The sequence below is a fragment of the Coregonus lavaretus genome, assembly GCF_964263955.1.
Source record: "Coregonus lavaretus genome assembly, chromosome: 24".
Classification (NCBI taxonomy): domain Eukaryota; kingdom Metazoa; phylum Chordata; class Actinopteri; order Salmoniformes; family Salmonidae; genus Coregonus; species Coregonus lavaretus.
In genome coordinates, this window is record NC_140011.1 from 17769180 (window position 1) to 17783908 (window position 14729).

Consider the following 14729-nt stretch of genomic DNA (forward strand, 5'->3'; position numbering starts at 1 on the left):
TCTGAATTTGTGTGAAGGAGAAGCGGGGGGGGCATGGGCAAGTTTCAGCGGAGGGTGCAGAGTTGGTGGCCGGGGTAGTGGTAGCCAGATGGAAAGCATGGCCAGCTGTAGCAAAATGCTTGTTGAAATTTTACGATTATTGTAGATTTATCGGTGGTGATAGTGTTTCCTAGCCTCAGTGCAGTGGGCAACTGGGAGGAAGTGCTCTTATTCTCCATGGACTTTACAGTGTCCCAAAACTTTTTGGAGTTAGTGCTACAGGATGCAAATTTCTGTTTGAAAAAGTTTGCCTTTGCTTTCCTGACTGCTTGTGTATATTGGTTCCTAACTTCCCTGAAAAGTTGCATATCGCGGGGGCTATTTGATGCTAATGCAGTACGCCACAGGATGTTTTTGTGCTGGTCAAGGGCAGTCAAGTCTGAGGAGAACCAGGGGCTATATCGGTTCTTAGTTCTGTATTTTTTGAATGGGGCATGTTTATTTAAGATTGAGAGGAAATTACTTTTAAGGAACAACCAGGCATCCTCTACTGACGGAATGAGATCTATATCCATCCAGGATACCTGGGCCAGGTCAATTAGGAAGGCCTGCTCGCTAAAGTGTTTTAGGGAGCGTTTGACAGTGATGAGGGGTGGTCGTTTGACCGCGGACCCGTTACGGACGCAGGCAATAAGGCAGTGATCGCTGAGATCCTGGTTGAATACAGCTGAGGTGTATTTAGAGGGTATGTTAGTCAGGATGATATCTATGAGGGTACCCATGTTTACGGATTTAGGGTTGTACCTGGTAGGTTCGTTGATAATTTGCGTGAGGTTGAGGGCATCTAGTTTGGATTGTAGGATGGCCGGGGTATTAAGCATATCCCAATTTAGGTCACCAAGCAGTACGAACTCTGAGGATAAATGGGGGGCAATCAATTCACATATGGTGTCCAGGGCACATCTGGGGGCTGAGGGGGGTCTGTAGCAAGCGGCAACCGTGAGAGACTTATTTCTGGAAAGGTGGATTTTTAGAAGTAGAAGCTCAAACTGTTTGGGCACAGACCTGGATATTATGATAGAGCTCTGCAGGCTATCTCTACAGTAGATTGCAACTCCACCCCCTTTGGCAGTTCTATCTAGACGGAAAATGTTATAGTTGGGGATGGAAATTTCAGAATTTTTGGTGGCCTTCCTGAGCCAGGATTCAGACACTGCTAGAACATCAGGGTTGGCGGAGTGTGCTAACGCAGTGAATAACTCAAACTTAGGAAGTAGACTTCTGATGTTTACGTGCAAGAAACCAAGACTTTTGCGATTACAGAAGTCAGCAAATGATAGCGCCTGGGGAGTAGGAGTGATACTGAGGGCTGCAGGGCCTGGGTTAGCCTCTACATCACCAGAAGAACAGAGGAGGACTAGAATAAGGATACGGCTAAAGGCTTTAAGAACTGGTCTTCTAGTGCGTTGGGTACATAGAATAAAGGGGGCAGATTTCCGGGTGTTGTAGAAAAGATTCAGGGCATTATGTACAGACAAGGATATGGAAGGATATGAGTAAAGTGGGGGTAAACCTAAGCGTTGGGTAACAATGAAAGAGATAGTATCACTAGAGGCACCAATTGAGTCGGTCTCTGCGCGTATGGGGGGTGGGACAAAGGAGCTATCTAAGGCAGGTTTAGCTGGGCTGGGGGATCTACAGTGAAATAGTACAATTAGAAATAACCGAAACAACAATAAGCTAACCATGTTTGGGCTGAGGCTAAACATAAACAGGATGTAGTACCGTAAAAAGGAACAGTCCAGCAGACATCAGCTGTATAGCTGAGTTATCATAAGGTCCGGTGAACAGCAATAGGATAGTTCGGAGGCTGCTAAAGCACTAGCAGGTAAGAGGCCACGGCTAGCGTGTGCTAGCGGGCCGGGGCTAGCAGATGGAATCTTCGTGGTCGACGTCGTCGTAACCACATCAGACGATTTCGTCGGCAGACCAGTCGTGTAGGATCGGCGGGGCTCCGTGTCAACACTAGGTGGTCCCGTCCGGTTGACAGAGAGGTAGATAGCCGGGAGATGGGCCTAGCTCAGGATGATTAGCCAGACCACAGCGTCCATTTAGTTGAAGCTAGCTGGTAGCGATGAATCCGGAGTTAAAGGTCCAGTGATTCAGTGATTCCGGCAGAAAAACTGATATGTTCTGGGTCGATAACGCGCTGTGCAGACTGGCCGAATATCCGGTGATTAATATCCAGTGATTAAATTAATCCAGCAGAAAAAAAATCCAATGTTCTGGGTGAAATACCGCTAACTGTGGCTAATAGCAAGTAGCTAGTTAGCTGGCTAGCTAGTTTCAACTGGAGATTCTAGATAAAAGGTAAGTCAATAATAGAATCCGTTCCACATTGAGTGAGGCGGGTTGCAGGAAAGTATATTTTGTAGAAGGATGAAAAGTCTGATAGGGAAATATGTACGAAAAATACAAAAAAAAACTGGGTATTTACAGGCTATTTACAGACACACGACAAAAACAGAACTGCACTACTTCGCCATCTTGGATCGGCATATCTATTTATTATTGCCATCGAGATGTTTTCTAACCTCTCTGGATTACAACCAACCAATTTATGATAAATGTACTATATTACGTATTGGGATCACAAAAAAAAAAGAAATTTTACATTACTATGTAGTTTACCAATAAAATGTTCTGATGGTGATGTGGATATACTCGGAATACATATCCCAAATGAAATAAATGATCTCACTCCAATATATTTTCATAGAAAGTTAGCAAAAATAGATAAGATCTTGCTACCATGGAAATGTAAATACCTGTCAATTTGTGGAAAAATCACCCTGATTAACTCTTTAGTATTATCCCAGTTTACCTATTTGCTTATGGTCTTGCTTACGCCTAGCGAACAGTTTTTTAAATTATATGAGAGAAAAATATTCCATTTTATTTGGAAAGGCAAGCCAGACAAAATTAAACGGGCCTATTTATATAATGAATATGAATTCGGAGGACAGAAATTATTAATAATAAAGCATTAGACCTATCACTAAAAGGAAAACCTGCAAAATCGGCAGTGTATCAAATACTTGTATTTGATACACTGCCGATTTTGCAGGTTTTCCTACTTACAAAGCATGTAGAGGTCTGTAATTTTTATCATAGGTACACTTCAACTGTGAGAGCTGGAATCAGAAAACCAGAAAATCACATTGTATGATTTTTAAATAATTAATTTGCATTTTATTGCATGACATAAGTATTTGATCACCTACCAACCAGTAAGAATTCCGGCTCTCACAGACCTGTTCATTTTTCTTTAAGAAGCCCTCCTGTTCTCCACTCATTACCTGTATTAACTGCACCTGTTTGAACTCATTACCTGTATAAAAGACACCTGTCCACACACTCAATCAAACAGACTCCAACCTCTCCACAATGGCCAATACCATAGAGCTGTGTAAGGACTTCAGGGATAAAATTGTAGACCTGCACAAGGCTGGGATGGGCTACAGGACAATAGGCAAGCAGCTTGGTGAGAAGGCAACAACTGTTGGCGCAATTATTAGAAAATGGAAGAAGTTCAAGATGACGGTCAATCACCCTCGGTCTGGGGCTCCATGCAAGATCTCACCTCGTGGGGCATCAATGATCATGAGGAAGGTGAGGGATCAGCCCAGAACTACACGGCAGGACCTGGTCAATGACCTGAAGAGAGCTGGGACCACAGTCTCAAAGAAAACCATTAGTAACACACTATGCCGTCATGGATTAAAATCCTGCAGCGCACGCAAGGTCCCCCTGCTCAAGCCAGCGCATGTACAGGCCCGTCTGAAGTTTGCCAATGACCATCTAGATGATCCAGAGGAGGAATGGGAGAAGGTCATGTGGTCTGATGAGACAAAAATATAGCTTTTTGGTCTAAACTCCACTCGCCGTGTTTGGAGGAAGAAGAAGGATGAGTACAACCCCAAGAACACCATCCCAACCGTGAAGCATGGAGGTGGAAACATCATTCTTTGGGGATGCTTTTCTGCAAAGGGGACAGGATGACTGCACCGTATTGAGGGGAGGATGGATGGGGCCATGTATTGCGAGATCTTGGCCAACAACCTCCTTCCCTCAGTAAGAGCATTGAAGATGGGTCGTGGCTGGGTCTTCCAGCATGACAACGACCCGAAACACACAGCCAGGGCAACTAAGGAGTGGCTCCGTAAGAAGCATCTCAAGGTCCTGGAGTGGCCTAGCCAGTCTCCAGACCTGAACCCAATAGAAAATCTTTGGAGGGAGCTGAAAGTCCGTATTGCCCAGCGACAGCCCCGAAACCTGAAGGATCTGGAGAAGGTCTGTATGGAGGAGTTGGCCAAAATCCCTGCTGCAGTGTGTGCAAACCTGGTCAAGATCTACAGGAAACGTATGATCTCTGTAATTGCAAACAAAGGTTTCTGTACCAAATATTAAGTTCTGCTTTTCTGATGTATCAAATACTTATGTCATGCAATAAAATGCAAATTAATTTCTTAAAAATCATACAATGTGATTTTCTGGATTTTTGTTTTAGATTCCGTCTCTCACAGTTGAAGTGTACCTATGATAAAAAATTACAGACCTCTACATGCTTTGTAAGTAGGAAAACCTGCAAAATCGGCAGTGTATCAAATACTTGTTCTCCCCACTGTATGTACAGTGGGGGAAAAAAGTATTTAGTCAGCCACCAATTGTGCATGTTCTCCCACTTAAAAAGATGAGAGAGGCCTGTAATTTTCATACTAGGTACACGTCAACTATGACAGACAAATTGAGAAGAAAAAAATCCAGAAAATCACATTCTATGATTTTTAATGAATTTTTGTGCAAATTATGGTGGAAAATAAGTATTTGGTCAATAACAAAAGTTTCTCAATACTTTGTTTTATACCCTTTGTTGGCAATGACACAGGTCAAACGTTTTCTGTAAGTCTTCACAAGGTTTTCACACACTGTTGCTGGTATTTTGGCCCATTCCTCCATGCAGATCTCCTCTAGAACAGTGATGTTTTGGGGCTGTCGCTGGGCAACACAGACTTTCAACTCCCTCCAAAGATTTTCTATGGGGTTGAGATCTGGAGACTGGCTAGGCCACTCCAGGACCTTGAAATGCTTCTTACGAAGCCACTCCTTCGTTGCCCGGGCGGTGTGTTTGGGATCATTGTCTTAATGAAAGACCCAGCCACGTTTCATCTTCAATGCCCTTGCTGATGGAAGGAGGTTTTCACTCAAAATCTCACGATACATGGCCCCATTCATTCTTTCCTTTACACGGATCAGTCGTCCTGGTCCCTTTGCAGAAAAACAGCCCAAAAGCATGATGTTTCCACCCCCATGCTTCACAGTAGGTATGGTGTTCTTTGGATGCAACTCAGCATTCTTTGTCCTCCAAACACGACGAGTTGAGTTTTTACCAAAAAGTTCTATTTTGGTTTCATCTGACCATATGACATTCTCCCAATCCTCTTCTGGATCATCCAAATGCATTCTAGCAAACTTCAGACGGGTCTGGACATGTACTGGTTTAAGCAGTGGGACACGTCTGGCACTGCAGGATTTGAGTCCCTGGCGGCGTAGTGTGTTACTGATGGTAGGCTTTGTTACTTTGGTCCCAGCTCTCTGCAGGTCATTCACTAGGTCCCCCCGTGTGGTTCTGGGATTTTTGCTCACCGTTCTTGTGATCATTTTGACCCCACGGGGTGAGATCTTGCGTGGAGCCCCAGATCGAGGGAGATTATCAGTGGTCTTGTATGTCTTCCATTTCCTAATAATTGCTCCCACAGTTGATTTCTTCAAACCAAGCTGCTTACCTATTGCAGATTCAGTCTTCCCAGCCTGGTGCAGGTCTACAATTTTGTTTCTGTTGTCCTTTGACAGCTCTTTGGTCTTGGCCATAGTGGAATTTGGAGTGTGACTGTTTGAGGTTGTGGACAGGTGTCCTTTATACTGATAACAAGTTCAAACAGGTGCCATTAATACAGGTAACGAGTGGAGGACAGAGGAGCCTCTTAAAGAAGAAGTTACAGGTCTGTGAGAGCCAGAAATCTTGCTTGTTTGTAGGTGACCAAATACTTATATTCCACCATAATTTGCAAATAAATTCATTAAAAATCCTAGAATGTGATTTTCTGGAGAAAAAAATTCTCAATTTGTCTGTCATAGTTGACGTGTACCTATGATTAAAATTACAGGCCTCTCTCATCTTTTTAAGTGGGAGAACTTGCACAATTGGTGGCTGACTAAATACTTTTTTTCCCCACTGTATGTGTGTATGTATGTATGTATGTATGTATGTATATATATATATATATATATATATATATATATATATATATATATTTGCGAGAAAAAAAACATATGGGGGATTGGAAGAGATGCAGACAATTACATTGATGGAAGTTACAATCTATCTGAAATATAAAGCTGATCTACCCCCTAAAAAAAAAGACTCAAAGTACAGAATCAATGTACAGAATGTACCATGAAATGGTGAGAGTATGGACAGTATGGATTGATATTTGTTGCTTAAGACCATGGTGCTTGCCTACGGAGCTGTGAGGGGAACGGCACCTCCGTACCTTCAGGCTCTGATCAGTCCCTACACCCAAACGAGGGCATTGCGTTCATCCACCTCTGGCTTGCTGGCCCCCCTCCCTCTGCGGAAGCACAGTTCCTGCTCAGCCCAGTCAAAATTGTTCGCTGCTCTGGCACCCCAATGGTGGAACAAGCTCCCTCACGACGCCAGGACGGCGGAGTCACTCACCACCTTCCGGAGACACTTGAAACCCCACCTCTTTATGGAATACCTGGGATAGGATAAAGTAATCCTTCTACCCCCCCTTACCCCCCCCCCCCCCCCCCCCCCCCCCCCCAAAAAAAATAAAATAAATATATATATTGTAAAGTGGTTATCCCACTGGCTATAAGGTGAATGCACCAATTTGTAAGTCGCTCTGGATAAGAGCGTCTGCTAAATGACGTAAATGTAAATGTAAAATAAATGTTTACCAAACAGTACATTTTAAATAGTGGGTAGGACGATTAGTACACAGTATGTAGTTTTAGTAAGTAGTAGTCATGACAGATTTCGGACACGGCCAATGTGTCGGTAGATTACTGTATTGACTCCACATTCACTGTCATTGACCAATGTCCTTCTGGCTCCTGAGGACAGTACGGTATATTGTCACTAACAGGTTCTAAATCATTGCTGTGTAACCCGCCACTGTAATATGCACAGCACCAATGGCTAGGACAGCAGTGGTTCCTGCAAAGAAGCTTGTCCCTGACTCAGGGCTTGTTTCTTTGTGTCTTTTACTGCTATTGTGTATGTCTGTGTTATTTTACAGAAATACCAGTGGATAGTGGATTGTAGTCCTTTGTCCTATTATGTGATTGCTCCCTGTATAGAAACCCTTTGGAATTTCTCTTAAAATGTGATTTACTGTCCTACTCTGTGTACGTACAGTATGTTTCTGTAGAATAACCCATCTACTCACATGCATGTACTTTACTAACGCTATTGTACTGTACTCTACTAACCGCAGAGTATTCCTCACTAGAACCTGTAACTATGGGGATGGAAGGATATTTGAAACATGTGTGCCTTAAAGAGAAGGCGTGAAAGAGGGAGAGAGATTTGTGTGTGTGTGTGTGTGTGAGACAGAACAGAAGGTAAGGTAGTGGTGAGAGCCTGTGGGCCACAGTAGAATGTACATTCTCCTTAGGTCACTAACTGTGGGCTTGCTCTATGCAGAGGAACTAAAGGCAAGGACATCAACACCATAAAGTCCCTCAGGGTACTGCGAGTCCTAAGGCCCCTGAAGACCATCAAACGACTGCCCAAACTCAAGGTAACTACATCTGTCACCTGTCAATTCCACTCTGACACAGCAGAGAAGCCACTTCAATGACCGGTGACAAGTTGCACACACACAAACACAGACGGATGCACGCACAAACACACACACACACACACTTTAAAGTGCAACAGCAGCAGACAGTGGATTCCGAACTCCCAAGTGATTGTATGAGAGATAAGCTAATATGCTAATCACATCAGTGGGAGAGAAGAGGAAAGGCGTGATGTAATGACTGATATCCCCAGTGTCTATCTTCATATACCAGTTCATCATCCTCCACCCGGCGACCGTTTTTAAGTGACAAATGAGAAAAATGCAAATCCATCTCACTCTCATCAGGACCCCAGCTCCGTCTCTGATATTGTCTCACCCAGACTAGACCAAAGTAATTGATTTGTGGAAAGGCAGTTGATCAGACAAAGGTAATGGATCGGACCAAAGACAGCAGCAAATCCTATTAATTTAATTGAGGGGTGATTGAGATGATTGAGATTGATCAGGGTTGGCAGGGAGATAAGCCCACTACTCTCTAGCTCTGGTCCAGGACATTACGTGCTGCTTGCTGATGCTGAAGGCTCAGTCCTGAGAGATCAGCATCAGCAAGCTGCACATAATGCCCTGGACCAGAGCTAACCACTCTCATACAGTTAGATACTTGGACAGTGGCATTTGTGACAGGTTGATGGAAATACCTTACATCAGAGAGCAGCTCTGTGAGTTGCTGTCTCATTCATCCCAGCTGATACATATTCATTGGGCAGATTGCATACATGCCATGACATGTCTCACACAGAGTCATAAAACCACAAACTGATCAACAGAGTGCTGTGAAGGGACTGTGTGTGTGTGTATATGTGTGTGCAGCCGTGTGTTCACATGCATGCCAATGTGAGTTTGAGTGATTGTGTGTGTGTCTCCCCCTTCAGGCTGTGTTTGACTGCGTGGTCAACTCTCTGAAGAACGTGCTCAACATCCTCATCGTCTACATGCTCTTCATGTTCATCTTCGCTGTGATCGCTGTGCAGCTGTTCAAGGGCAAGTTCTTCTACTGCACCGACGAGTCTAAAGGTCTGGAGAAGGACTGCAGGTACATTACACACACTCTTACAATATTGACACTGACTAGTATTGGATATGAACCATTACTAAATACATAGCTCGTGCCAATTGACCTACAATATAATATGATATTGTACTACTCTCTCTTTTTCTTTCTTTCAATCTTTCTTTCTTTCTTTCTTTCTTTATTTCTTTCTTTCTTTCTTTCTTTCTTTCTTTCTTTCTTTCTTTCTTTCTTTCTTTCTTTCTTTCTTTCTTTCTTTCTTTCTTTCTTTCTTTCTTTCTTTCTTTCTTTCTTTCATTTTCTCTCTCTCTCTCTCTCTCTCTCTCTCTCTCTCTCTCTCTCTCTATCTCTCTCTGTCTCCTCTCATTCTCCTTTCTCTCGCTCCCTCTCTCCGTCATTCATCAGGGGTAAGTTTCTGGACTATGACCGTGATGACGTAGCGGCCCAGGATCGTGAGTGGAGAAAGTATGAGTTCCATTATGACAACGTGCTGTGGGCCTTCCTCACCCTCTTCACCGTCTCCACCGGGGAGGGCTGGCCAATGTGAGTAGCCCACATCTCACACCAGCCAATTAGCTGCAGAGAGCAGCTCAGGCCAGCCAATTACTGACAAGGACCCAGTCACATAATCACAGGCTAGCCAATCACCTACACATCACCTACTCACATAACCACAGGGTAGCCAGTCAGCTTCCCAGGCAAACGAGAGGGTTCCTATGGAGTCCATCAACCCCTATTGAACGTACAGAGTGTCCTTTACAAGAGAAGCATCCCATTTGACATCCATTTCAAAGGCCAAAGTGCCAATGATATGGGGGAAATAAATGCTCTCAGGGTGATGCTAGGTGGGGTGGGATCCAGTGGGAGGTGTGTGTATATGTGTGTATGTATGTGTGTGTGTGTGTATATGTATGTATTTCTGAGTGTGTGAATGCTTGCATTGAGTAAATAATCAGGAGGAGACATCGCTAGTCAGAGATACAGTATGTCCCTCATCATTACCCTGATTTATATGGCATGTAGAACCTTAACAGGGTTGGAGTGTCTTATGTGCTCTCCTCAGCTAGTCAGTCATTTTTCATCTCTCCCTATCGCTCTCTCTCTCCCCCTCTGTCGTTCTCTCTTTTTCTTTCCACATCATTACTCCCAAGTAATAATGCAGGGCTACACGGTATAAATTATGTAAAATGAGCTAACTAGCTGTTAGATTAATCCTTAAATCAAAATGGCTCTATTTCCTGTAACCCAGCGAATAGGGCTTGAGAAGGAATAGCACATCTCTTCACTGTAAACCCCATTACTCAAAACCTTTGTGGAAACCCGTTGCACTACAATATCAGAGTACAGGTACAGACATTTTGTAACTCAATATTTTTTTGTTACATACAGTGGCTTGCGAAAGTATTCACAGTATTTACAGCTGGAAGTCTCTTGGGGTATGTCTCTATAAGCTTGGCACATCTAGCCACTGGGATTTTTGCCCATTCTTCAAGGCAAAACGATTAGTTACCGGAGTGTAACTCCAGTTCTATGAGTGGAGCGGAGCCCCATAGGGGAGCTCTGCTCCTAGTGGTTTACCCTCTGCCCTAAGGCAGCAGCAGCCTGAGACAAAATTATGCACACACCTACAGCCAATAGGAGTACAGGTGTCCCTATAAGAGGGGATGCCTCCCCTCAATCATTCTCCCGAGATATTTTTCTTCAGCGAGACTAGAGAGGGTCGGCAGGGCCTTAAGTCCTATGGGGCTCCGCTCCACTCATAGAACTGGAGTTACACTCCGGTAACTAATCGTTCTATATCGTGGAGCTCCGCCCCATAGGGGAGCTCTGCTCCTAGTGGTTTAAGGCGGAGCGTAGCGCTCCAAAATGTACTCCCTGCCGAGCCTAACACTTCCCATCGAAACGAGAAAGTCAGGCCCAGCAATGGCTGCAACCGAGTCCCGCAGTACTGCAACTAAAAACCCCTACGGGCGTCACAATATACTGCGTCATCGGTTAAAAGACCCGCCCCACCTAGTCCAATGGCAATGCCAATGACTAGTGGGCAGATCACCAGAATAGAAGCCATACTAATCTGTACTAGCAGATAGATGTGCCTCAATATCCTGTGAAAACACTACCGACCACTAATGGAATGACATCAAGTGTCACTCTACATTGTGAACGCGGTAGACCGCCTCACTCACTCAATGGAATCCCAGAGATTAGTGGGCAGGAACAAAAACATGAGTCATACTAACTGAACAAGCAGATAGATGACCTCACATTCTGTTAATCAACGCATGCCTCTACTGTACTGACCCTGTCAGTCAGGATTCATGCCACAAAATATGTTTTCTTATCCAAAGCGGACCTGATGGAAACCCTGTCCATAGTCCTGCTTTTCCCTCTCTTCCTAGCTCAAGATCTCCCTTCAGCTATGCTGAGTACAGACCGAGCCAAAGAGTTAGAAAACACATCTGTCAAAAACACGTCTTCCTAACCAAAGCGGACCTGATGGAAACCTGTGTCCACAGTCCTGCTTCTCCTCTCTTTCTTGCTCAAAATCTCCCTTCAGCCACGCTGAGTACAGATCGAGCCAGAGAATTAGAAGACATATCTAAGAGATAGAAACGGATAAATGGAGACGGCGTCGACCAGGATGCTGCTCTACAGATATCCTCTACTCCTGTTCCTCTGAAAAGGGCAGTAGAAGCCGCTACTCCACGAGTGGAGTAAGCTCTGATACCCTGAGGCAATTGCCACCCTGCTACCTCATAAGCTGTCTCAATGCCTTCACAAAGCCAATGAGACAACCTCTGTTTTGAAAGTGGTCTACCTAGTGCAGCCGCACCGTGACACACAAACAACTGAGGCGATGACCTAATCGCTGCTGTGCGCTCGACGTAACACGCCAAAGCGCGTACCGGGCACAGGCGATGGAGCTTTTCCTCACTCCTCTCTCTATGAGGAGGAGGAGAAAAATCCCACAGCTCCACAGTCTGTGACCTATATGAACTCTTAATAACCTTCGGCACAAATGCCGGGTTAGGACATAACACTGCTCTGCTCAGGTCACCATTGATGGCCAAGCAGTCAGGTCTCGTCGAAAGAGCACACAAATCACTGACCCGCTTAGCTGTAGTCAAAGCGAGCAACAGTGCTGTCTTTATAGACAGCATCTTGAGGGGTATTTGATTCAATGGCTCGAACGGCGACTTACATAGCGCTTCGAGTACCAAAGCCAAATCCCACTGAGGAAGCGTGACTCTAGGTGTTGGCCTAAGTCGCCGCGTTCCTAATAGGAAGCGTTTCACTAGAGGGTGGCTAAAGACATTGTCTCTGCCAAAACCCTCATGACAAGCTGAAATCGCTGCTGCAAACACTCTAATCGTGGCAGGCGATTTTTTCTTATCAAACATGACCTGTAGAAAAGAGAGAATACTCTCCACCTGACAGCTCATGGGGTCCACACCTTGTGTGACACACCATCGTGAAAACACGTTCCATCTACTGGCATACATCTTAGAAGTGGAACTGGCACGTGAACCCTGTATGGTCCTGATCACTGCATCAGATAACCCACGGCGCTCTAGCCTGTCCCTCTCAGCAGCCAGGCCTTCAGTGGTTGGCCGATTATGGGCAATTTCCCTATCGTGCCAGCCGCCTGAGACAACGCGTCCCGTCGATGTGGAATTGGCCAAGGTGGCGCAATCAACATCTGACTCATCTCCGCAAACCACGGAGCCCCCGGGCGATCGGGCGCTATCAGTATCACTGACAGCCCCCCTGACCTCACCCTGGCTAGCAGTGGGAGAATGCAGGACAGCGGAGGGAATGCATACAGGAGAACTCTCGGCCACGGTTGGTGCGCAAAGGCGTCCCTTCCCAGTGGCGGTTCGTCCTGTTCCCTCAGAGAGAACCACAGAGGACATTGCGCGTTCACGCGTGACGCGAATAGGTCCACCTCGGCTCTCCCGAATTGTTCCCAAATCTGGAGAACAATGTCTGGATGCAGACACCACTCGTCGTCTCGAGGACCCCCTCTTGACATGAGGTCTGCTCCTACGTTCAAGTAGCCCGGAATGTGTGCTGCTCTCAATGAGCGAAGGTGCTCGTGAGCCCACAGCCACAATTCCTCTGCCGCCCGATGTAGAGCAGGAGACCTGACTCCTCCCTGGCGATTTATGTGGGCTACTGTGGTCCGGTTGTCTGACCAGACCAGCACATCGCGACCCCGAAGGGTAGATGCGAAGTGGGTCAGAACCAGTCGAACCGTTTCCAACTCCAGGAGGTTGATGTGACGACCTGATTGAGGCCACACACCTCCTATCGCTTGTGTCTGACATGTCCCTCCCCATCCCGTCAGGGACGCATCCGTGAATACTGGGATGTGAGAGGACACCTTTCCTATCGGGAGTTTCTCCAATAGTTTAGGTCTGCACTGAGCGAGAGGGGAACCACCACCAACCGATGACGTTGACGCAATGGGTCTAGTCTTAGTTGGGCGAACCATCGCTGCGTCCTGCGCATGTGCAGGAGTCCCAGCGGAACCACAGAGTGGGCTGACGACATGAGACCCAAAAGTGACATGATCGACAGCGCCGTCACCGTGTGATTCGGACGACACTTCCTTAGGGCTAGCAACAAGGCTACCCTTCGGGGGTCCGAAATTCGAGCCCTCATCCTCACAGTGTCTAGCTGTATCCCCAGGTAGACAATCTGATGAGTGGGCCAGGGTGCGCTCTTTTTCCAATTCACAGCAAACCCCAGACTTGTGAGATGCGTCACTGTCTGTGTTGTGTGAGTGATCGCCAGCTCTGCTGACGGGGCGAGAACCAGTAGGTCGTCCAGGTAAGCTAGTAGCCGTATTCCCTGATGACGCAACGGTTCCAATGCCGCCTCCACATACTTGGAAAATGTGCGAGGTGCCAGGGCGTACCCAAATGGCATCCTCGTGTATTCGTACGCCACCCCTTGAAAGGCGAACCGCAGAAACTTCCTGTGACGCGGCTGAACCGGCACATGAAAGTACGCGTCCTTTAGGTCTATGCTCGTACAAAAGTCCCCTCTCTGGACACATTCCAGCAGACGTTTTGTCGTTAGCATTCGGAAGGGCCGTTTGGTTATGCTCTCGTTGAGAATGCGTAAATCCAAAATCGGCCTCACTCCCCCCGTCTTTTTGGGCACTAGGAAATAAGGCGAATATAGCCCTTTGTTCCTTTGCTCCCGGGGAACTACTGTCACCGCCTCCTTCGCCAAAAGTTCCGTAATCTCTGTCATCAGAGCGGCCACTTTGTCTGGCGTTTTCATCACCGTCTCCACCACTCCCCTGAACGGGGGTGGGGTCCGGTGGAATTGGAGAGCATAACCCTTCTGCAACGTCTGTTCTAGCCAGCGTGAGAGTGTGCAGCTTCTTCGCCACTGCCAGCAATGCAAAGAAAGTGGCTGGGCGCGAAGCTGTGGTGCATCCAGTAGGAAGGACCTGTATTCCTCTATGGCCCTTACCGCCACTGTTCCCCAACATTGAAGTGGTGTAACAGCCCAAGGTGGGCCTCCCGTGAAAGGGAGAGGAAATGCGTTCTGAGAAAGAAAGAGGAGTAGGGACATCGGTTAAACCCGTAACCGTCGTATTCCTGCCCTCCTTGAACGCATCGCGGGTCTGAATTGCGCTGACCGAGGCCACAGCCTGCGGTAGGGCACCATCCCCAGCAAGCGATTGCGTCATCTTAGGTGACTGCAATTCGCTATCAGAGCCCTTCACTACAGTACTCCTAGAAGTCTGTAGTATGAGGTCTCTATGAGGTAAA

At 46.3% G+C, this 14729-nt stretch overlaps 1 protein-coding gene across 1 annotated transcript in view; it reads left to right on the top strand.

The window, feature by feature from the left end:
- LOC311099282 (voltage-dependent N-type calcium channel subunit alpha-1B-like) overlaps positions 1-14729 on the top strand; it is a gene marked incomplete at both ends in the record, with an annotated part of 253927 nt that overhangs the window by 194921 nt on the left and 44277 nt on the right. The window contains 3 exons of the mRNA XM_084139992.1: positions 7772-7868; positions 8804-8964; positions 9346-9483. Of these exons, the coding sequence (XP_083996118.1) occupies positions 7772-7868; positions 8804-8964; positions 9346-9483 (396 nt within the window). The remainder of the gene's footprint in view (positions 1-7771; positions 7869-8803; positions 8965-9345; positions 9484-14729) is intronic.